The following is a 25,517-nucleotide window of genomic DNA, read 5'->3' on the forward strand; positions in this document are numbered from 1 at the left end:
TCGTCTTTCTGCCATTTTCTCCTCTTTTAAAGAAACTCTTAAGCCTCTTAAAAGTCCTCGCCCTTGCTCCTAACAATTTTGACCTTAAGACCTCTTTTAAGGGTTAAGATGCTTTCTGAATTACTTTTTTCTTTACTAGGATTTTTTCTTTAATTTTAAGAGTAAACGCCCACATTTCTAAGAATTTTCTTAGAATTTTGTCACTAGGAGCTACTCTTTGCATTAAGATTCTTTATGAATACGGGCCCTGGCTTTTAACACCTGTTTTGTTGGCTATTTGAGTAAATAATATTTTTTTTTAGTGTATTCATCCGCCGCCACAGAAGAACAATCACACGCCATTTTCTTTGATGATAATCCTGCCGTCGGTGTAGCGGGATAGGCTAAGCTGCGAAGGATCCACTCGCTCTGTCCTGCGCAGTAGGCCACATTTGAAGGATGCAGCCCCTGAACTGGGACACAGGTGATGTGACCTTTAATTTGGATCCAGAGAAACTTAGGGACTTCTTTATTGCGTCAGACAAGTGTCACTTTGCTCACAGCTGCTTAGTCCAGTTTCAGTTCGAGAACATAACCTGACCCGGGGCAGGTTAGCCGGTTTAACTTGTTTTCCTGTTGTTTTTCAGAAAAGCTTTCAAAGTAAGTCGTTTAACACACATCAGATGACTGATCAGCTCTTTTCCTACTTGTCCTGCAGAAGTGAATCAGTGAAGGATGATGGCGTCCGTTTCAGAAAATCTTCTGGCTGCTCTGGATGATCTAGACCCAGATGAACTGAAGAGGTTTAAATGGCGTTTCAAGAACCATTACTGTGTTTCAAGTGCTGCTCTGGATAAGGCAGACACCCCTGACACGGTGGATCTGATGATGAAGCGTTTTGGACCAGAAGAAGCTGTGAAGATCATGGTGGAGATCCTGAGGAAGATGAACCAGAACCATGTGGCTGAACAGTTAGAGAACAAACACAAGCAAGGTAACAGGTTACAGTTAAAACAAAGTTGTTAAATGTGCCATTTCAAATAAAAAGTTGAATTAAATAAGTTTTTTTTTTTAATATAAAGCCTTTTTCATGTATCAAATATAATACTTTTCTGTTATTGGTGTTTCACATAATAAATTAACTGTTGACTTAAACTTTCCTCTTTGCATTGCTGATGTGTTTGTGTGGTTTAATGTCACTGTATTATCATTCTCTGTCACACAGCTCAGGCTGAGGGCAGTTTTGAGGATCCTGCACTTGTTGGAGCCGAACCAAAACCGATAGGGGGTAAATACTGATCGCTGTCTGTTCAGAGAAAACCCAAACTCAGCTGCTCTATCCTGGGTTATAGAATGACTACTGGCTAAATAACTAAATAACTGACTACTGGATAAATAAATAACTACTGGCTTTTAGCCTAAACGTTCCTCTTTGCATTGCTGATGTGTTTGTGTGGTTTAATGTCACTGTATTTTCATTCTGATCTCTTTCTCTCTCACACAGCTCAGGCTGAGGGCAGTTTTGAGGATCCTGCTCCTGTTGGAGCCAGTTCAAAACCGATAGAGGGTAAATACTGATTGCTGTCTGTACAGAGAAACCACAAATTTGGGTTTATTCTTATTTCAGTCATATGGACTACTGTGTAGGTGCAAGAGAAAGTATAATTGCAAGCAGCAATTACAGGACAAAACAATGATAAGACTGACACAATATAAATATAACACAATTGTTTACATGTAAAAGTAATCCAGTAGTTTAAGCCAAGTCTTCTGAAGTGATTATAATCACATTGTATGATGAACAGAGCAAAATTTAAATAATTATTCAGTCTCAAATAAAACCATTGATCAGCTCATGTATACAGAACCCAAATCACATATAACACCTCGTTGTTTTTGTCTCATGAAACAATAGACAAGAAAACCGTCCAAGATTGGGACGACATGAGGGTGAGTAAATGATAACAGAATTTACATTTTTGGATGAACTAACCCTTAAAAATTGTCAATGAAGATAAAAATCCTGACGCTGTTCATTTATAATATCATTTAAATTTGTGGTTTGAACCTATTTTCTGTTTCTATGCTAGATCATTTACCACTCAGTGATGATTGTGTTAGTACTTTAAATGTATATGGGGTGTGCCTTCTGGTCATTTGATTTTCTACTAGAAATAAAGAGAAATGAGAAGGTTTTTTTCTGTTTTAAGAAATGGAAAAATGAAAATTAAGCTAGGTTTTTTTTTTTTTTTAAGTAAAAAAATTCAAATAAAAAAGATTATGCTTTTACTATTGACCGGACCTCGGGCTTGAAGTCACTTTGTTTATTTGTTTGGAATGAGTGGGCGGCCCTGAAACATTCCTTTTCAACTCATTGAAAAGTCTTCTGAATACTGTCTTTTCCATCACGCAGAATAAGAGTGCATCAGGTGTATACTGCTCTGCAAATTAGTTACTATAAAGTTTCTCTTTATACTCTTTGGCTGTTGCATATATTTCTTTCCTATATACATCTCTATAGAGCACAACAAGACTTCTCCGTCCGAAAACTTGCCTCACAGACATGAGAAAAGTGTCTATAGAAATCTTGAAATGTCTACATCATTTTCTGATTATGTAAACCGTATGAGGTACCAAGAGGTAGCCTACAGTCGTTCCTGTCTGAGCTCATTATCATACGTGCAGCGCAGACTATTCATATGGTAATCAACCATGCAAACATGTAAACGTCCCCACAGAGCTGTCGCATAGACTGTGCGAACTGTGCAACCGCACAGGGCCTCGCGCCACTAGGGGGCCTCGCAATCCTCCTGTTTTGTTTTTTTTACATTTTTTTTTTTGTCCCCACCACTTTTTAAAACATCTCGCGACACGAATATAACAATTCTACAAATAAAACATCTCCAGTTAACTGGCAGAGCATTCATTTCGTTCGTTTTTTAAATAAGAGACGATCTAGCGCTGAAATGTTTTGTAAATCAAGTGATCAAAGTGCTCGTTGCAATCAGTGGCGCGGATACAGTATTTTCTCGTGTGGCTCGCGCACACACCGCACTAACTTCACTCGGACGCGCGCTTCAATCCGTTGCGGATACACTATTCGTTCTGGTGAAATCACCAAACATAATGCACACAAATGTGTCCCCTCTTGATATACAACCACTGATGAACATAATCGTTTTTTATGAGGGAAAAAACTATACGATAAAAAAAAAATACTATACGAGGGCGGACTAGAACCGAGAACCTTTGACACGATAGGCGAGAGGCGGATCTATGTATGTATTCACATGAAAATTCTCGAGCTGACTTGATGTAAAGCCCCTCGCTGCACATTTGATTTTTTTCCCTCTGAAATAAATAGCCAAAAGTCATAGCTGACTCTGAGACTATGTGCATGATTATGCTGTATTATTCTACTTGATAAAAACGTATTGCAGCGAGATTATGCGTGCAATAGAACTAGAACAGCTACGTCCGTCAGTGTGACTGTTATTCATGCGCAATTGAGCATCCACATCAAAAAGCAGGGCCTCGCATTTCAAGTTCGCACAGGGCCTTGCACCCCACCTGCGATGGCACTGCGTCCCCATCACCTTGATAAAACAAAACGCCTAGCTTCATCATGTTACACTTTTCATTATTTTGCAATAATCCAGCACCCGGAAAGCATACCTTCCATGGGGGCATCCATTGGCTATCAAGCCCTCACCTGCTGTTAGTATCCCATTGACTCCCATTTATTTTGGTGTCATTTTGACAGCGAATAACTTTACATCTGAGGCGTTTAAAGACTCCATTAGTCCATTGTTTATTTCTAAAGAGACACGACAATGTATAAAAGGCTCCATTACACTATGGGCCCTATTTTTGTAAAAATAGGCTAACGATTAGCCACTAACATAACCACTCGACTCTCTGTCGCACAGTAGAGAAATTACCTTGTAGACAGGAGGAGAAGCTCGCAGTCAATCGGGGGGACGTGGAGGCATAAAGTCTGATAAAGTCAAGGGAGAAGCCCATAGAGAGTCATAAAGTTGCTCCTGCTCCTATAGCTCATGGACAGCTCCTACTCACACTCTCCGTCTCTGCAAGTTTCGGAAGGGAATGATTCAGATTTCTCTTGGCACAGATACTAGAAGACAGACGGGTTGCTCACGTCACATCTACGTCGTCAAGCTCAGTTTAAGGCTGCGCAGTCGCTCAGCCATAAGGAAGTGAGTGCTTCTAATTGACTTCACTGGTCTCCCTTGAAGTCTATGGGGTCGCTGTGTCTATGGTCATTCCCCAAAAAAACTGTACAAACTGGGCCTAGGCAGCTCGCTGTGTACATGGATACTGGATATTCTGAGCAATTGACCCCAGAATGTAAGGCTGAGAGATCACACATCATCCACTCTCATCCTGAACACTGGCACGCCACACACAGCATGGCGCATTTCTCTCACTTGCTCACTTGTCGTCTTCTCGGACCCCGGCAAACTTTCTCTAGCTGTCATACCTGCGCCTGATAGTGCTATACATTTATTCACAATGTCTTTGAATTAATGCATTTACTTACAATGTCTTTAAATTAATGCCAATGAACAGTTGTAAATAAAAATATAGCTGAAAGCCGCAATCATCTGGGCCAAGCGTTAAGCAGACAATAAGACATGCCAACATGGCTGGGAACGTCAGACCAACTGCAACAAGAGCAATTAAAGACTTTTAAAGAGGATCTTACGCAAAATGGCTGAAAAATCATTTAAACAGTAAAGAAAAATATGATTTAATGGATTACCACTTTCGACCAATAGGTGGCGCAGTTACATAACTGATGTGGTGCGTTCAGAGTGAGGTGACAATGACACATACAAAGTTTGGTGTCAATATGTGAAGGCATTGCAGGGATGCAGCCTGAATAGTCAATTTGGCAGCATGCCTCAACTTTGATGCTGCAGTATACGAAAATGGTTTCGTCTATCATCAAAAAATCCATAACTTTTAGTCTGCACGGTCTGGAGATGATACAATTCGTTTTGCTGAAATTTGGACAAACGGTCTAGGAGGAGTTAGAAAAAAGTAGGTTTTAAAGGGGTCATATAATGGTACATGCACTTTTACAAGTTGATTGCACTGAAATGTCTGTTGGCAGTGCCTGTACACAACCATCCTATCATGATAAAAATCCATCCAGTGGTTTTGTTTTAATCTCCTTATATGTTTGACCATCTCTGAAATCAAGCCGTTCGATATTATGACGTCACAATATCCAACGCCCCTCCCGCAATTGTTGAGTGACAGCCGTGTTTCAACACAAGACCCGCCCTGAGCGAGCTGTGACAGCCTTCGTCATAGTAGTCCGCCTTTGTTGATATGCTGGAGTAGAATGGCGTCTAAGCGATTGTGGTGTTTCTTGGGTGTAATAACGAACACAGCAGTCATTCTGATGTTCCTAAATCCGATCCGATGAAGACGCAGTGGCTGAGTTTGTTTTCGAAGGGAATTCCCCATGAATCATGATCAACGTCAATGCTTTCATGTTTGCGCGAATCATTTCACCAGGCTGCTTTATAAACGAGGGTCAGTACGTTATAAAGCTGGTTTTACTAAGAAGCTGCTCCTGAAAAAAGGATCTGTACCAACTATTCGTGTTCCTGACGCACCTCCAGAAGAAGTGAGTGAGTGTAACATTTTATCAATCTTTATATTAATCTTTGCAAATCGCTTGCTGCACGCTTCACGATGAATGCGGCTATTTTTACACTCAGGGTACATTACGGCATGTTTTCTATGTACGACGATCTCAATATAATTCATAATCCCATGTTTATAATAAAAAACGCGTTATGGATATGGTGTTATTGTTTTTGAAACGGTGTGAGCACAGAACAGAGGGCGTGGTGAGCAAGCTCATTATCATTTAAAGAACCAGGCACTGAAACGGCGTGATGAAAACAGCTGTTTTTGACCAGGTAAAATGAGTTTTCTTACAATACTAATGAGAATTTTTAATTAAAGTATATTACAAACTTTTAATTTAGACCCTAAAGAATCATATTAGCTTGTACAAAAATGGCATTATATGACCCCTTTAAAGAAAATCAAGATGGCGGACAGGAAGTTTGGCTGACTATAGCAAAATTGATATCTATGTTTTCGGCATAACCCAGGGAATCTATTAAGACCAGTGTCATTACAATAGGCAAATTTATTCAAGAGCTATTAGAATTTTTGGAAATTTAATTATCACTTTTTTACCACAAGGTGGCGCTGCCCCAAAATGTTTTGAGTACCTTCAAGGCATGGTGCTGATGACTCATACAGAGTTTCATAATGATACGCTAATGCGTTCATAAAGTTTACAATTTTAAATCACAATACTGTATTGAAGTCAATGGCAATTTCATGTTTTGTTCTATTATAGCGCCAACAAGAGGCACAATCCCACTATTTTTATTATGTGTCCTAACGGTGAGCCCATACATATGCGTGTCAATTTTGGTGAAAATATCTAATTTTATTTTGAAGTTATAGACATTTATATGTATAAACACATAAAAAATGACCCACACCTGAATTTGTTTGCATTTTTATGCCACTTGATATTTGGGTATTAGCGTATAGCCAACAAACTATGTTTCCAAACTTAGCATGTTTTGTATTGTTGGACTCGGCAAGGATTCAGGAACCTAAGGAGATGACTCCCGTGAAAACAGTTATAAGTATTTTTAAAAGTGTAATTTTACCACTAGGTGGCACTGGTTCGAAACTTCTCAGGCTCCTTCAGGGCATTGTACTAATGACCCATACCAAGTTTCGTAACAATGCGTTAATAAAATAAAACATTTTGGGACAAAATTCAAAATGGTCAATGCCTAAAATGGCCGATATGGGACAACTGGATATCAGTCGACTTGGCATGGCGCCATGAATCTAACAAGACCACTTTTATGATTTTTAGACAACCTGTTCAGAAGTTATAAGCAAAAATAGCCTTTTTTATATCTTGAGACCAGTAGGTGCATGTCGCCTTAAGTCATGCTTGTGATGACGTACCAAATTTGGTCTGAATACGATAAAGCGTTACGTAGATACAGCCTTAAGTCTGTTTTCGTAAGCGCTACATAAAATTAGTTTACGCGGTATTCAAGAACGGTTTGACGAATTGGCATGGTCTGAAGATTATCTGGTTAAATTTTCGTGAAAATCGGAGCAGATGGCTAGGACGAGTTCGAAAAAGTAGGTTTTTAAAAAAAAAATTCATGATGGTAATCATCTTGAGCCAAGTAATCAGAGGGGAAAGGAATTTAGTTTCTAGCCCTTATGTTTCAAAATTTACTAGCAGAAACAGGAGTTAAACTTTGGACAGTTGGTGGCGCTATTGGAATTGAGTTAGAGACTCAAATTTGCTAATGGGACTGTTCAGACTGTCAATCAGTGTGCCAAATTTCATAACTTTCCTGCAACCAGTTCTATGGGCTGCCATAGACTCCCAGAGTTGAAGAAGAATAAACAACGGAATAATAAGAAGAAGAACGCCAACGATTTCAATAGGTGCCTACGCACTTTCAGTGCTTGGCCCCTAATAACACAGCAAAACATGCATCTGTACTTCCTTTTAAAGGGAGGTTTACAAATTGTCACCATAGCCGCTATAGTTACCACACTCTCCCCTCAAAAATGAAATGTCACCTGACATTACTGTACAATTTTGTACAATTACTGTACCATGTCCTTGACATTTCTAATGGATTAAATAGACAGATTCAGGTGTCAATTAGAGTACCGTTTACTGATTCATCTCAGTCTTGTCATATCACGTTTAAACCTATTCAACGTAACATGGTTGCACGTATTCATTCATTCTGAATAGACACATAACCAACATATATTTAGAAAGCCAACCCTTGGAATTTTACAGTTCAAGACTCAGAATAAATCATACCGTTATTAAAATTTAGATATATAAGCTCAAACATAAAACAAAAAATATTAAGAATATATATATATTAAATGTATAAAAATATTATGTGAATGTAGTATAACAACTTATAACCACAACTAAAGTGTAGCCACAAGTGAGGGCAGGCTTCATTTTAAATCTGCTGATAGATTTAAAGATGATATCTCTAAAATTATCCTTGCTGTGAAGATTTTAGTAAGAGTATGTCGGGGAGTTTTTTTGGTAACACTTTATTTTGATAGTCCGTTCGTTGAGACTATACTAGTTATTAGTAGCCATTCAGTAGCTTGTCAACAGTGCATCAGTTGACATTCAACAACACTGTTTCAACAGACAAGTAACATACGTTCAACTGACTGCCTATAGACTACAAGGTACAATTCAAGTGTTAATCTACAGATTTTACAAAAAAGTGCCTGTTGACTGTCAATGTTATTTTGCAACAGGTTATTAACCAATTGGCGACTAACTTTCAATTGTCAACTAACTTTCTGTAGTTTGAGTACCAACAACTCAAGATCAATCTGTCAGTTAAAAGTCAACAGTCATGTCAGCATATGAAGTATATGATACTGTATATCCTACTCAAGGGGTCTCATATGCATCAACTTAATGATTATTTTAGCTGATTTAAAACTGTTTTTCAAAAATTAACCATTTGTAGATAATCTGTTGATAGTCAACTAAAGATTACATGTAGTTGCTTATTTGTTGCTTGTCAACAAAGAAATTGTTTATGATCAGTAGACTATTAATAGACATTCTCAACTAAGCGTTAGTAGATATATTTTAGGACTATCTAATTAAAGTGAAAAAGAGTTTATATCAGTAGAAAGTCTATAACCTATCAACAGATTAATATATTGTTTATGATCAGTTGACTATTAATAGACATTATCCACTAAGTGTTAGTAGATATATTTTAGGACTATCTAATTAAAGTGAAAGACAGTTGATATCAGTAGAAAGTCTAGGCTATAACCTATCAACAGATTGCATAAGTTACCTAACCTGACTGAAGTAGAACAAACACTATGGCCAGCACATCAGAGAAAAAAAAAACTTTTATTAAATAATAATAAAATAATAATAATAATAATAATACAACCCATTATTTACTAGGATATCACGATCACATCTGAACCATCTGATTATGTGAAAAAAAATTATATTGAGCATTCCAAATGAGAAAAATCTCAATAGTCTACATCATTTCAAATGCCGAGGCCAACAGTTATAAACAACAAATAAAAATAATTATTAATGAATACATTTAGCCTTTCATGACAGTAAGTTTTACAGAAAATCACATTTATTATGCAGTTTAACGTTATAACAGTTACTCATTTAAGAAATAATCTCTGTTCCTGCTGCAAACTCGCTTCGGAGGATGAACAGACAAGACTATAGTTTAAACCCTTAACAATACCTTCTTTAATCGTTTAACCATTTTGTAACATTTAGTTTATTTAACGTTACGGTGAGACACAAAAGGCGTTTTCTCCTATAGAACCATAATACACCAAAACACAATATAAATTAACAAAATACATATTTTTTATTAGCTAACTTAACGTTAGATGTAATCCAAATCTTTATAATCCATACGCAAGCAAGAAAGAAACAGATCCAAATTCAGCCCTTCATCCACATCCAGCGATCTCCATCTCCATTCTCAGCAGCGACCGTCAAATCCCGCGCTCGATGAATTTAAATTCAAAAATTGCGCCCTCAAGTAGCGTTACGACATGTTTTACGGCAGTGATATCAAACGCTCATTCGCTCTCGCCTGCTTCGTCACAGATTGCAGCAGGCCGTGTTTCAGTTCAAACAACATTGAGGGTGCTTTCACACTAGCACTTTTAGTGCGCACCCGGGTTCGGATGACGTCAGAGTTCGGTTCGTTTGGATGATGTGAACGCTGTATTCCGAACTCGGGTGCGCACCCGCGAACCGCACTCGAGTCCGCTTAAAAAGGTGGTCTGGGGTACGGTTCATGTGAACTCGGGTACGGTTCGCGGCTGATATGAACGCAATCGAACCAAACCGCGGAAGTGAACCGCTATTGATGACGTACAATGTGTCTTCGGCGGACAGCCCGCTGTCTTTGAAACGTTTTCAGAATTTTTGCGGCAGACAGACGCAAGTGTGTTTCTGTATGTCTATGTTGAAAACAAAACCAAAGGTTAAAAAAAAAAGAACAAAAAATGTCAACCGAGCAAGTCTATCCATTTGGCCGCCTTTTCTTTCGCGGTTACCAAGCAACGCCATTACGCCAGCTGCAGCCTGATGACGCAAGCGTACTGCGGTTCGGATAGAAATAATATAATGTGAACATTGTCCATCGGGGGCAGGGGGAGGGGGGAGCAATCGAACTCGGGTTCGGAACAGGCAATCGAACCAAGTGTGAAAGCGCCCTGAAATGCAGAAGCGCGCGCGCCGTCTTCACGCAGAGGGAAGCTGGGTTAACATTTTCATGGATTAATAACTTAAATTCTGCTCTGTCCCTTATACAAAACTATTATATACTGCCAGAGAGGACTGCAACACATCGTCATTTGAGCGACTTTTGGTACCGATTTACATTTTCGCAATAAATTATTATGATTACACATCTGTTGTTTTTCTTCATAATTTTAGCCTGCATAGTTTTAAGAAATGGTTATGGGTAGGTTTAGGGGCAGGAGTAGGATTAATGTTAGTGGCTCAAAATATATTTTAATGCTATTAATAAAACTGGCATTTCCCTACACATCTCTGTCCATAAAGTGTTTTATTCTTTTTATATTCTAATGAGTAATTTATATTTAGGTTTGGGAGTAGGGTTAAGGGAACTTACATTTATCTATAAAACAGTATAAGGGAAATGATACAGATATCTTTATGATGCGTAAACGTTTTGTAGCTGTGAATTCGTAATAATTCTACGTTGCAGACATGTCTGTATCATACGTTTCAGCATCTATCCAAACGTACAAAAAAAGTATGTTTTCAATCTGTTGATAGGTTATAGACTTTCTACTGATATAAACTGTTTTTCACTTTAATTAGATAGTCCTAAAATGTATCTACTAACACTTAGTGGATAATGTCTATTAATAGTCTACTGATCATAAACAATTTATTTGTTGACAAGCAACAGATCTAATCTTTAGTTGACTATCAACAGATTATCTACAAATGGTTAAAACATTTTTAAAAACAGTTTTAAATCAGCTAAAATAATCATAAATTTGATGCACATGAGACCCCTTGAGTAGGATATACAGTATCATATACTTCATATGCTGACATGACTGTTGACATTTAACTGACAGATTGATCTTGAGTTGTTGGTACTCAATCTACAGAAAGTTAGTTGACAATTGAAAGTTAGTCGCCAATTGGTTAATAACCTGTTGCAAAATAATATTGACAGTCAACAGGCACTTTTTTGTAAAATCTGTAGATTAACACTTGAATTGTACCTTATAGTCTATAGGCAGTCAGTTGAACGTATGTTACTTGTCTGTTGAAACAGTGTTGTTGAATGTCAACTGATGCACTGTTGACAAGCTACTGAATGGCTACTAATAACTAGTAAAGTCTCAACGAACGGACTATCAAAATAAAGTGTTACCGTTTTTTTTTTAGAGAAGGCTGATAAGATGCTAATCAAATATTTTATTGCCCTGTAAACACCCATTTACAGTCTTTGACTAATGTCTGGCGAAGAGAACTGGCCCATTCATGCTTATTGATGCCAATCGAAGGATCTTTCACACCTCTGCCGCGATGAAACTTAATCTTCATTATTCTTTTATCATTATTCTTTTGTTTGAATTCAGCCATTATAGCCTTTATTCTGGCTTAGCCATCTACACCTCTTTAGCTATACATGAATAATCCACTTATTTTCTTAAGTCTTTCCTGAATTGTTGGCAACATTTTCAGATATTTCAGGTGTCTTAGCTCACTCGGGTAACTGCATTTAAAAAAAAAAATGCATCCAGATTTTCGTTGTCAGTTTGTGTTTGTGGATATCAGCATGTGGTTTTGTTTTAGGGGGTTATTGCTGCTCTCCCTGCTCTCATCCATGCTAGGCTGCATGGATGTGCAGGGAGTTATTGCCTAGAACAGAACCATACCGCCAATCCAAACGGTATGCTTATTGTCAATAGTATTTGACGATAGTGGTCCTGACAGAACTGATGATGTAACATGCTGATAATTTGCTGACCAATCAATGGAAAGGGCCATTTTATCTAACATATGGAAATTGGATATTCAAGCTATTTTTCCATTTTCTATCCCCGAACCTAAAAACAAAAAATCAAATAGAATTCTTGTTTTTCATTCATTTTTTTGGTGGTAGAAAAAATGAAAAATGAATAAAAGTTGCCATTATTTCATGTTTCTCCTTTCAATGCTAAATCAAAACCTACACGGACCGTTTGGATTGTCATCCAGTTCGATTTGAAGGTAACGCAGAGGTCATTCCAGAAGAGAATCCAGCAGAGAGAGAAAGACATTCAGCAGTTGAAAGAGGCTGTGGAGACTTATAAGGTGAGTTTGAGAAGTCTTGGTTAGGACTATCCTGTTTCATTCCCACTGAAGCCCACTGTGTGATTGTGATGTGTGTCTTAACAGCGCTCTGCACAGACAGCAGTGGAGGAAAGTGAGAGGATATTTGCTGAGGTCCTCTGTTCCATTGAGAGAAGCCGCTCTGAGGTGACACAGCGGATCAGAGATCAGGAACAGTCTGCGCTGAGTCGAGCTGAAGGAGGACTGAAGCAAATGGAGCAGGAGATCAATGATCTGAGGAGGAGAAACACTGAGCTGGAGCAGCTTTCACACACACAGGATCACATCCATTTCCTGCAGGTAACAGAGATCTAGTGGACTAGAGTAAGATCCTGCTATGACAGGAGCCTTAATGAGAAATATTTCACAAAAGCAGAAAGAGCAGTTAACTAGAATCAGCTGAAGAGACAGCATCTTTATGTCTGGAAATCTTCTCCAACCTGCACATTTTGTATGTCTCCTTTGTCTAAAACACCAATTTCTGGTCTTGGAGCCTCTATTAATGAGCTGATGACCTGAAGCAGGTGTGTTTGATTAAGGAGACATGCAAAATGCATACTGTTGAGGGAATCCAGGAACAGCATAGAAATTCCCTGTCTTAGGAAACAGTTTTCGGAGTTATTTCTTGTGGAAAATAAATGTAGGGTCACCAACACTTTAAACTGAACAAGCTAATCAAGTCTACAGGATTACTATGAAGTTACATGTAGGTGGGTTTGATCAAGGTTTGGAGCTAAACTCTGCAGGAAAGTGGACCTTTACTGCCAAAGTTGAGAACCCCTGTCTTACATCATGGAAAATCAATGAGCTTGGTGGAACCTATTTCCTACTAACTTTTTAATTAAATCATTTTTTTTAAATACAAATTTTGAGTAATGTTCACCAAAATTTAGTCAGGTGATCTTCAAACTGGCTACGTTTACATGCACAACTTTTGTTTCAATCGGACTGAATTCATTCCGATTGATGAATCCAAACGTATTGTTTACATGAACGCTAAACGTGATCGGGTTGATGTGCGCGTTTATATGTCACAAGCTTCAAATCAGGATAGATTTTTTTACATGCGCACACTGCACGAATATATCGAGTTTCCTGCTCTTTGCCCATAATAACCATTCTCCTACATTGGTTCTTTATTTGTTTTAACAGCAGACTTAATATTTATCCATTTCTGGTCATCATTTGGAGACAATGAGCATATGAACCGTTGTGCCGTGCTGCTTATATTTTTCACGGCATGCAGTAAAAATGCCCAAAACCAGTCGTCTGTGGATGAGAGTCTGAAACAAGGACTGGTGGGACGTTGCATTGTGTGGCGTATGGTCTGAGCACTGACAAGCTGACCTTCCACTTCTGCAACCTCTAAAGCAATGCTGGCAGCACTCATTCGTCTGTTTTTTGAAGCCAGCTTCTGCACCTGATGCACAGCACAAGCACAGCACAATGTCTTTGATTGCCCCTTGCGAGACTTGTTCCGAGTAGAACCCGTCTTGGAAAACCTCTATATGACCATGACCTGTACTGTAACTCAATGTTCTTATAGCCTCATGAGTTTGCAGCATTCTGAAAAGTTGAGATATTTTCATCTCGCCGCGGCAAAGGCATGCCTGGAAAAACGAGCGCGCCTACATTTGAAATAACAAATTTGCAGGTGCAAAAAAAAAATAAATCGATATTTGAACGGCCCCTTATTTAACAGGAATAACAACTCGTTCAGCAACCATTCATCATTACGCTATTTTTAGGTCATTGCACATGTGCAGTCCTTTCAGTTTAGGTTTTTAAATCCGAATAAGTGTTTACATGTTCTTCTTTTGATGGGATTAGAAAAGGAATAAACCACCCCTTTCAATCCAATAGAAATTTAATTCCGATAGAGCACAATCGGATCGATTAAGGTGTTTACATGAAGGCTTTTCAGTCCGATTGAGCCTTCAATCTGATTACTAATGGATTATTTGGTTTCATGTAAACGTAGCCACTGTCACAGACTTGGAAGGCAAGGAGAGTGGAGAAATAGGTCTACATGAAGCAGACCTCATGCTCCAATTCGATAAAGGACAGGGAGGTTTAGGGAAAATTCCTGAAGCTGTGCACTAACCGAACATAAACAAGGACTAGGAAATTAGTATCAGGATCTTGTCATAAAACCCTAAATATGACAGACTAGGTGACAGGATCCTGACAGAAACATTAACAGGCATAAGATTAAAAATGTATAAGTGTGCATATTGTGTATAAATTTAATGAACCCCAGAACCCCTGTTATCATTTACACTCCAAACCTATATGCAAAATTGTAATCCCATTTTTGCCCTACAAACATCTTGCTAGGGGTACATGCTTCTGAATCCCCCTAGCAAGCTCAGATATTGGACCTTGTATTAATTAAAATCCTGCATACGGCCATGAATGTCTTGTTACATGGATATTTATGTGTAAGTATAAAGTTCATCATTCAGTGTGGAGGTGATGAGATTCGATTTCTGTTTTCTGTAGAGTTTCCAGTCTCTCTCAGCACCTCCTGAATCTACTGTACCCAACATCCCATTTACTTCTCTCTTCTCTTTTGATGGCCTGAGAGAATCTGTCTGTCAGCTGGGAGAGAAACTGGAGGATTTCTGCAAAGAGGAGATCAAAAAGATCTCAGACAGAGGTAAAGTCCTGGAGATTCATCTGCTCTCAGTCCTCCATCATCTCATATCATGTAGAACATCATATTAGAAATGTCTTAGGAATAAATGCATAGGAATCTTTTAACATGATATTCACGCTGTTCGTGTCTGTTCCACAGTCACATTCACCAACATTGTTTCTAGGACCAGAAACGACCTCTTACAAAGTAAGTCACTAAAGTTACATTCACATCACCAACACACAATGAGTCGCTCATGGGCATTCCTAGTGCTGTCATTCTAATGTTATTGGGTAGACGCTCATGTGTACATATCTTTAGAATATTTTTCCTTGTGCCTTGCCTCCTTGATGGAGGAGGAGCCCTGCCTCCGCTCCTCAGACATTGACAGGCCTAAGGCGGGGATCTGGATCAGCAAGGGATGTACTTTCTGAACGCTGCCATCTGTGACCTCGCCTCTCTAAACTTCCAAGACGTCTAATAATTCCCCGTATGTGGGGCTGGCAGGTTGAGAAGACTCAGTAGACATACTCGCACACACACTGTCCTCCATCAACCACATCCACTTCCTCTTGGCTGGAGAGTGCCAGCAATGCTCTTTCTTCTGGAGAGACTCGAGAGACAGTACATCCTATTCCAGCAGATCGCTAGAGCCCGCAGGCGAGAAGCAAGAGAGAGCCATCCCTCTTTCAAACTCCTCGACGAGTTAGGCCTGCGATCTCAGCCTTGCCTCGGCAACAGCGGGGCCTAGTCCTAGAGACAAACACGAGCCGGAGCTCTCTCACTGTGAACTTCTCACAATGGGCACATTCAGCTCCCTCGAGAACTGAACGTGCATGCTCCTCAACCAAGCACATAATGTACAAGTTATGTGTACCCTCAGGTGTCAGATATCCAGGACACGGAGGCAAACACTTCCTGAAACGCTTGCCAGGGATTTTTTCTATAATCCAGCCTTCAAACACGCTAACAAACAAACCGGTGTTAATTTAGTTGACAAATAATTTACATCAACAAAAAATTTTCCCAAACAAAAAGAAGATATTTAAATTGTTGGCCCGGCTCAAAGGCCACAACAAATAGAGGAAACCACGCTCAAGGGATTACTGGAAAAAGATGTTTATTCACAAAAAGTAATTTAACTGAACAAATATAACAAATCATTTTATAAAGCTTAACAAATGTGGCTGTCAAAACATAATGCCAGGTTAACTGAACAAACAAAACACAACAAAGAAAACGCCATTGTGCTGGGGACCAGGGGCCTATACCATGATGCCGGATTAGGTGGCTAGCCAGCTATGTTTCAGTTTAGTTTCTGCCAACCCTGGGTTTTAGGTACTATGAAAGTAGCTCGGCTTTAATCGGTGTTCGTTGCCATGGTATCTTACGCTGCACGGCTAACCTGCTCCGGGGCAGGTTATGTTCTGGATTCAAGATCTCAGACCGAAGTTTGACCAATCAGCTGAGAGCAAAGAAACATATAGGTGACGTAACTTATTCCCCGTGTCCGTTGCAATGACTTCACCTTTTCTTCCAAAGCCTGTGGGCATCTCAGCGCAAATTGTTAGACGAGCACTTCGTAGAGAAAGAGTTTTTAGCATGACAAAATCCCCTTGCCTTTCCTGATAGTTATTTGTATGAAAGATACAGATTTTCCGCGGAAGCAATGTCTTATCTTTGCGAACTTCTTGAGCGGCACATAAAGAATTTAACACGTCGAATTCATGCACTTACTGTACCGCAAATATTGCGTTGGAATTTTTTTTGTGTTTTTTTTTTTTTTTTTTGCAAGTGTTACATACTTGCACGGTGGGTGACGCACAGAAGCTAGGGGAAAACACGGTTTGTCAAACCATTCGCAAGGTCGCTCTGCAGGAGTACATGAATAGTTTCATTAATAGTGTTTCCCGGACATTTATCGACAATATCCATAAAAGAGGGCTTTTATAAAAGTGCCAGTGAGATATATTGATAGGGTGACATCACATGAACACATTATTTTTTTTATTTTTTTCAAAAAGCAAATTTCACAAATGTACTATACAATATAATACATGTTAAGAATTATTTTAAATCTTTATTATTATTCTGTTAATCTTATGATAGGATTCCCTAGAGTCATTGCAACATGTATGCAGTCTATTGCTCCAATCTCCACTGCTCTAGGGGAACATGAGGCAGATTATGTTAATAGGAAATCCTATTACAGCCTTAATGTTCAGGTAGAGATGATGTGAATATGTGAGATGATTATATTCTGTGAGATGAATCTTTAAATTAATAGTAACATTAACAGATATAACAATGATCTACTCAACATTTCATCTGCAGACGACTTGTGGTCATGAACGTATGATCACAAGTTTGGATGCCAAATGGCCTGGCTCCAGTGCTTGACTCACACATTTTCCCTGAGTCTGTGTTGTGTCAGCACAAAACACTGTTAATTTTAACTGAGATAGAAAAACCTACACAATAACCCTCTATCATGACCCTCAGACAGGGCCACAGCACCGCTTCAATGTGGCCCTCAGTAAAACCAGAGTGAAGATAGAGATGACCTTTGGCATCCTAAAGGCACATTTCAACTGTGTTCGGCGCTTAAGAGTCACCAGAGCGGGCATCACAGATAGTGGCTGCATGGGCCATTCTGCACAATATAGCCACCAGTAGAAAGAGTGAGAAACAACACAAAACCGGCTTCTCCCCGATGAAACTGACCCGATCACACTTGACCACCCAGCTGGTGCAGATGTAGATGCAATCACCATACAATATTACACTTAATAAAAGCACACTGAAACTGCAGATAGGCCTCAAACTGTTGTATTGGTTTTGTGGGATGGGAGGGAGAAAGAGAGCAAGAGAAAGTTGCATTAATAAATATTCATACTAAAGAGTTAAATAAGTTCACTTTAAATAGGTTCACATACTGAGATCAGTTTTATCCAGCTGTTTGATCTCCAATTTTTTTTGGAGCCTCCTCAGCTCACAGTCCAGCTCCTTTAGTCTAGTTCAAGCCTCCTTTAGTATGCAGTCTAGTTCAAGACTCCTTTTGTACAGGGCCCTGACTGAGTCTGTTTCCACCTGAAACATAATTCCACCACAAACATGATCATTACAAGTTTTCTGGAGGCTCATCAAATCACAAAAAGTTCCTTGACTTCCTACAAACACAGGACTGACTGTAATTTATGTCAAGGGTTTTAAGTCCTTACACATTTCTTCTGAAGGCCATTGAGGTGGAGGCCTCAGTTTCTGGGGCAGGTTGTGAAAAATCCTACAAAAGAGATGTGTAAGGGCCAGTCCCTTTTTTATGCCACACATTCAAATGTTTGCCATAATAAAAAGCCCAGTGCATTCACATCAGCAACTGTCTGAGAACACACAGACAGTGTCTTCATTTCCTCCACCTTAATAAATAAAAATAGGCCAATGTAAAGCATAACTGTTGTAAAGCAGGTTATGTTTGGTGTTCTGTCTGCTGCATACTGACCTCTGTGTGGGAGACTGTGTGTGTGTGCTGGCTTCAACAGGGACACTGTATTTCCCTGCAGAACATACAGTCAGCCATATTTAAAACTTTAAAGGAGTCATGACCTGCAATTTTCACTTTTCCACGAGAATCAATGTATGTTATGATTGCCTAACGATTATACACTGGCCGGGAAGCCGATATTTAAAAGTGAAGCGTTCGTTTACCCCAGGGTTCATAAACCAGCGCGCGTGCACGCGCACTCAAATACGAGATTTTGATTTCAGCCCCGACTTGACGTCATGACGGGGCAGGATATACCATATATGGACACCGCAGACCTGCCACAGGAAGTGCGCCCTGGCGCCCCTCCTCCCCTCATATTCAGTCGAGAAAGAAGCAGAAACGTAGTGCACACTGAGTTGCTCTGTTGTTGACTGCCAGAATCAACATGTAAATGTGTTTTCTCTCCCAAGAACGGACCAAGCTGTCAGGGACCAGTGGATTAAATTCATTTTTAATGACGCGGTTCCTACAACCCTTCCCACTGGCTTAACGTTATGTGTCTGTGCTAACTAAACATTTTACGCCGGAATCCTTCACAAATTTGAGGCAATATCAGGCGAAGTTGGCATCGAAGCTCGGGAAAAAGGGGCCATTTTCAACAATCAGACACTTGCCTGCAATTGAAACAGTAAGAATGTGTTTTTATTGCTCTACTCTGTGTAACAAACAGCAGCTAACTGCTAATGCGGCTATTGTATGCTAGCGGGAGTATTAGCTTCGAGGTAAACATGGGGAATGGCTGCTAACGTTACTTTGCAAACAACAAATGACTGAGATCATCATGAATTCGGCTATTGTATATGGATTGCCTAACGCTTATATATGAGGCGCCATCTAGTTTGTGTGTGTGTGTGTGTGTGTGTGTGTGTGTGTGCTCGCGTCTCATATGAGTATGTGCGCGAGTTTGTGTGGGTGTGCTCGCGTCTCATATGAGTATGTGCGTGGAGAGTTCATATACATGTATGTGTGACTACTTAGTATGTATGCAAGCGTGTTTCATATATGTGTGCGTGAATGAAGTTTGATTTAAGCCCTAAACGGCGCCTCATACTTCGGGTCGGGTCGGGTTCATTCATAATTTGCGCCATGATGTCATTTTGTAATGATATGCTAAAGCGTCACCTGCGGTGTCAACCCCCTCCTTCCTGCCACCAATCAACGCGCCCCTCATTTGCATTATTAAAATGACTGTCCACGACAGCCAAAATATCGCATCAGATCTCGCGAGACAATAATGCCTTCAGAAATAAGGGTCTGAGGAGCTCTGTGTTTATTTTTTTTCCACTTTTCTTTTTTAGAAGGGCCTGAAAGACTATAATACAGCAGTAGGTATCCAAGGTAATACTAGGTCATGACTCCTTTAAAAAAGTAGTAATGTATTGCACATGTACCCAGTGTTACTTGCTTAGAGGAGCCAGCACCAGGGTCAGACTGTACAGCACCTGTAATCACATCCATAATCGGCCGTCCCTTATTGCCTACTCAGAGCCAACTCCTCCGCCAGTGTATTCTGGTTTTCTGAATTTAACTCTTTATTTCTGTTTGCTGCAAACAAGTGTTTGTGATAAAATGTTCACAAAAATAATAAAAGGTTGTGGTAAATACTCACCACTTTGAATTATATTTTTTATATTTTGTCTTTATCTGCTGCCAAGAACATTTGGAGTTGGGGTTGCATCAAAAAAAAAAAAAAAGAATATTAATCTTAGTACATACATGCACATTTTTTATATATTATTAAAATAGGCTAGGCTATATTACACATATAGGCTACACATACATATATTATATACATAATTTTACATAAATATAGAACGTATTTGTTTAACTTACACATTAACAATCAGCAATCTTTCTCCAACAGTCTTCTCTTGCTTCGGCAGCAGAGACCGTATTGTTTCGAGCTTGAAATACATATTTAAATTCATCGTAATTCTGAATGATTATCTCTTGCTCCTCCGCGGAAAAATATATCGCTCTCGCTCCACCCGCGATTGGTTGTTCAGTGTCGACATCACTCTTTTATGTGCACGCGCGCGTGGAGTAATCATAGCTTGAGGATTAAAGCCTGAGTTGACAGAGAAAGTTGATGAGCTGCATCATGGTACCAATAAAGCCTGATTGCATCGGTTTGGTTTTGTCAACTCAAAACAAATCCTGTAACCCCGAGTTTGTTCAGCTACCTTCATGATACAGGCCCCTGGAGGAAACAAGCAGTCAAGCCCGACAACAATCAGAAAGGGGTGGGATTTATTCAATCTGGAGACAGTGGCCAGCTGCCTCTAATCTGCCTGATGGCCTCAACTCCACTCCACCCGGAAGTTCACCCTGTGTTCACATCTGATCTCCTCTGGAAGCTGGTTCCAGCATAATAGCTAAAAGCGGACTCGCCATGCTTAGAGTGAACCCTTGGCATTTCTAGCTGATATGATCCTAGTGATCTGAATGATCTGTTGGGTTTATATTCAGTGAGCATATCTGCAATGTATTGAGGTCCTAGGCCATTGAATGATTTATATACCAGTAATAATACTTTAAAATCAATCCTAAATTTAACTGGGAGCCAGTGTAAAGACCTGAGGACTGGTGTGATGTGCTCATATGTTCTGGTTCTGCTCAGCGTTCTGTATGAGCTGACACTGTCTTATGGTCTTTTGGGAAGGCCAGTGAGAAGTCCATTACAATAATCCACCCTGCTGGTGATGAAAGCATGAACAAGTTTCTCTAAGTCTTGTCTGGAAACAAAGCATCTAATTCTTGCAATATTTTTCAGATGATAATATGCTGATTTAGTTATTGCTTTGACATGACTACTGAAACTAAGGTCTGACTCTAGTGTCACACCAAGATTCCTGACTTGATGTGTTTAGTTGTTTGACCCCTAGAGTGAAGGTATGCGTTCACCTTGAGAACTTCATCTTTGTTTCCAAACGCAATGATTTCAGTTTTGTCTTTGTTTAACTGAAGAAAGTTTTGGCACATCCAACTGTTGACTTCATCAATGCATTGGCACAGGGAGTCAATGGGGCTGTAATCGTTAGGTGATAGGGCTAAGTAGAGCTGTGTGTCGTCTGCATAGCTGTGGTAAGCAATTTGGTTCTTTCTCATTATTTGGCTCATTGGGAGCATATACAGGTTGAACAGGAGTGGCACAAGAATTGAGCCTTGAGGGACTCCGCATGTCATGGATGTCCACTCAGACTTATGATCTCCTATACTCACATAATAACCTCTCCCATCTAAGTATGACCTGAACCATTTTAGGACTATCCCAGAAAGCCCCACCCAGTTTTCCAGCCTGTCAAGAAGTATGTTATGATTTTCTAAAGATCTGCTTCTAAACAGTGTAACACACTTTTGAAAAAACATGTGGGAAGTGTGTCAAGGGTGGAGGTTGATGTTTTAAGGTGCTGTATGGTTTCTTCCAAAATGTTGCCATCAATTTCTTCAAAATCAGACATAGTGACTACTTTAATTGAAATCCATCTTAAGGAGTTCTGACTGCTCTTTATGAATATCATTCTTCCCCACATGAATGATGAGTCGATTTGCAGTCTTATGTTTCATCAGAATGTTCTGAAGTTCCCTGTTTATATCAGAAGTTGTTGCTTGTGGAAGGCAGCACGTAGTTGTATCCCTGCTGCTAATGTTTCTGATTATGGAGTCCCCCACTATCAAGGATATGGAGTCCCTCACTAACCTTGAGCGCCAGTTAGCATCAGTGTTAGCTACTGGCCCATTCAGTCTGTGTTCAATCACATTCATCACATTTGGGGATTCCTCATTTACAATCATTAGTACTTCAAATCTGTTCTCAAGATGTATAGGTGGTGGTAGGAGACCAGTGTTTGCGATCCTTGTCAGAGCCGTATCTGGAGTAGAGGATGCTACTGCGGCAATATGTGAGGCTCGTGACAATCTGATGTCTCGAGTGCCTTTGGGTCTCGCTCCCTATTTGTGCCATCGATTTGTGTGTTGATCGGTTACAGGTTGTTTCTCTACACTCAGTATGGCCTGTCGAGGAGCACTAGATTCATTGGACTCACCGGCTGTGTGTTCCGTCTGGTTTGGTGGTCCCGCAAGTAACTGTGTTTCAAAGAACTGCAATCCTTTGTAAAATTCTGTGGCAGTTTGTGCAGCAAGTAGATTCTTGATCCAGAATAGTAATGTTCTCTCTTATCCTTATGAATGTAGGCAGTTGTGTTTTCCTTTCCCTGGAATGTAAGCTGATGGCTTTCAGTGGGAAGCTGGTCGGATAAAAGAATTCTGCTTTTTTGTAGTAATCCAAGCTATGTCGTTTGAGCACTGTGCTGATTTGCTGAAGTTAAAATTAGGTGATAAAAGGAGATAAAATATAAAAATATGAAAGCGCTAGAGCAAAGCTTAGAGCAGTAAGCAAGAGCGTCTGAACAGTAGCTGAGCAGAACTTAGCTTAGAACTAAGCTTAGTTGAAGCTTAACTGATTCGTTGCAATTCAACTAAACCCATTCGATTTTAGTCGACTAAATCTACTGTAGATCTAGTCAACTAAAACTAAAACAATTCAGATGACTAAAATGAATAAAACTAAATGGCATTTTAGTCAAAAGACTATAACTAAAACTAAACCAAAATTTGCTGTCAAAATTAACGCTGAAACAAACGGCTCCTGAAGACAAAAAAGTGAAGACATGTACTACATGTACATGACTTGTAGACGTAACCTCTTATACTTCCGTATGTATACGGTATATAGTGTTTTCACACATGCTTCAGACACTGGACACTGGCATGCCCTTAGCGTCCGACCAGGTACGCAGTTGTCTTTTTCAACTACAAATTACAATAAATGCTGTAAGTGAGCGTTACACCTGCACTTGAGGTGGACGAAGTGTGAGCTTCACTGACAATATCTTTACTCCTATTGGTTGTCTCTCCTAAAAGTTGCTCTTCATTAGCATAAAGTTAAACATTTCTCAATTTTATAGCATCGCTGAACACGCCTCCATCCTGTTGGTAATGGCCACTGTTGCTCATGTCACTGTCACCAGCTCTCATTCAAAGTGAATGGGATCATATCACTTTGTTGCTGGTGATGTGAACGGGTTTAAAAACAATAAGAAAAAAACTGTTCATGTTCTTCCTATAGAAGGTGAAATAAAACATGAGTGAACAATTTTGAAATTGATTATATAAATGATTTTCACAGGATATCTGTCAAGCTGTACTGAGTTACTGATGTTCAGCTAAATTAAAAAATATTTTTCTCTAATAAGTTTGATCTCCATCAGATTTCAATCAGCTCACTCTGGATCCGAACACAGCGAATAGACGCCTCCTTCTGTCTGAGAAGAACAGAGTCATTTCTAACACTTACCAAGAGCTTCAGCCGTATCCTGATCATCCAGACAGATTTGAAGAGTGGCAGCAGGTGTTGTGTAGAGAGAGTGTGTGTGGACGCTGTTACTGGGAGATTGAGGGGAGTGGTGATTATGTGTTTATATCAGTGTCATATAAGAGCATCAGCAGGAAGGGATCGGGTAAAGAGTGTGAGTTTGGAGGTAATGATCAGTCCTGGAGTTTGATCTGCTATTCCTCCAGTTACTCATTCACACACAATAACATATGGACTGAAGTCCCAGTAAAGCTCATCAGGAGAACAGGAGTGTGTAGAGTAGGAGTGTATGTGGATCACAGTGCAGGAACTCTGTCCTTCTACAGCGTCTCTGACACACTGAGCCTCATACACACAGTCCAGACCACATTCACTGACACACTCTATCCTGGGTTTAGGGTTGAACATGGATCATCAGTGAGACTGTGTTGATGAATCAGAATAGACTGATGAGAGACTCTACCCATAATGCTTTGAGCTCATGATAAATCAGTGACAGTGAGATGTTCTAGAGTCTCTTATTGTCACTTCATTACATTAATAACACAGCTGAACTTCTGTCACTGAAATATAATGTCAGAATAAATGTGTGTAATAAATCCTCATATAGACAGTAAGAACAGTGTGTGTGTGTGTGTCATGGTGAGTGACAATCTGTATGTATGCATTTCTCAACCTTATTCGTGTTGATGGTGAAGGGGTGGATTCAGATGCTCCACATAATTTTCTTTATATCCTTTTCATCAATCATATTTATCCGTTATTAAATCACTGAATAAAGTTTATAAAAGTGTGCCATGTTTGATTTAATAAAGTTGTATCTTGATTTGTATGTGTCTGTGAGCAGCACTATGTATATTTTTACACACACATATGTTTCCATTATTATTGAGTTAGATAAAAATAAATGTTCTTGAGTGAAGTTGTAAGGCGTTTTAGCTGATTGTAGGCCTTTCCCACACAGAGACGCGTTTAGCTGTATCACAAAAATGTATCGTATCAGCGTTTCGTCCAAATGGATCAGGCATTTTGGGAGCCTGAAACCACCATTTTTTAAAACCAGGTCCCAGAGTGGATAAATCTGAAAACGACACCCTTGCATTTCATCTTAAAATAGTCGGATCTATGTATTTATTTATTAAACGATTTATTAAACGATAAATTAAACCCAATGTACTATTTAAATCGATGGCTGGACATCGTAATATTATTTTACATAAATCTGACTTATGATTTAGCATTGTGTTAGCCGACAGCCTGGTGCGGTTTGAGGACCCAGGTAAGCCTTCTCACGCACCTCTTGCCGACCCGTGGAAACAGATAATTGTTGCACCACACACTCAGACCCCACTATGTCTTCTGAGTTGGGCCTTCCAAGTCGGGTGCCACCTCACCAGTAGGGCCATGGTGTAGGAGGTTCACCCGGGAGAGCGAGGAAGGGCGACGGCCAGAACTGGGCAAGGCCAGAAAT

General features: G+C 39.6%; 1 protein-coding gene across 1 annotated transcript; it reads left to right on the forward strand.

Annotated features, from left to right (window-relative positions):
- Positions 1 to 632: 632 nt before the first annotated feature.
- Positions 633 to 24,877, forward strand: LOC311082024 (tripartite motif-containing protein 16-like protein). Its single transcript, XM_084112770.1, has 9 exons — positions 633 to 973; positions 1,205 to 1,267; positions 1,484 to 1,546; positions 1,895 to 1,929; positions 12,377 to 12,472; positions 12,557 to 12,790; positions 14,993 to 15,149; positions 15,288 to 15,335; positions 23,943 to 24,877. Exons 1-9 carry the CDS (start codon positions 715 to 717, stop codon positions 24,476 to 24,478), a joined length of 1,491 nt encoding a protein of 496 aa, XP_083968896.1. The 5' UTR covers positions 633 to 714; the 3' UTR covers positions 24,479 to 24,877.
- Positions 24,878 to 25,517: the final 640 nt, after the last annotated feature.

This window comes from Abramis brama (genome assembly GCF_963993115.1).
Source record: "Abramis brama genome assembly, chromosome: 4".
NCBI lineage: Eukaryota > Metazoa > Chordata > Actinopteri > Cypriniformes > Leuciscidae > Abramis > Abramis brama.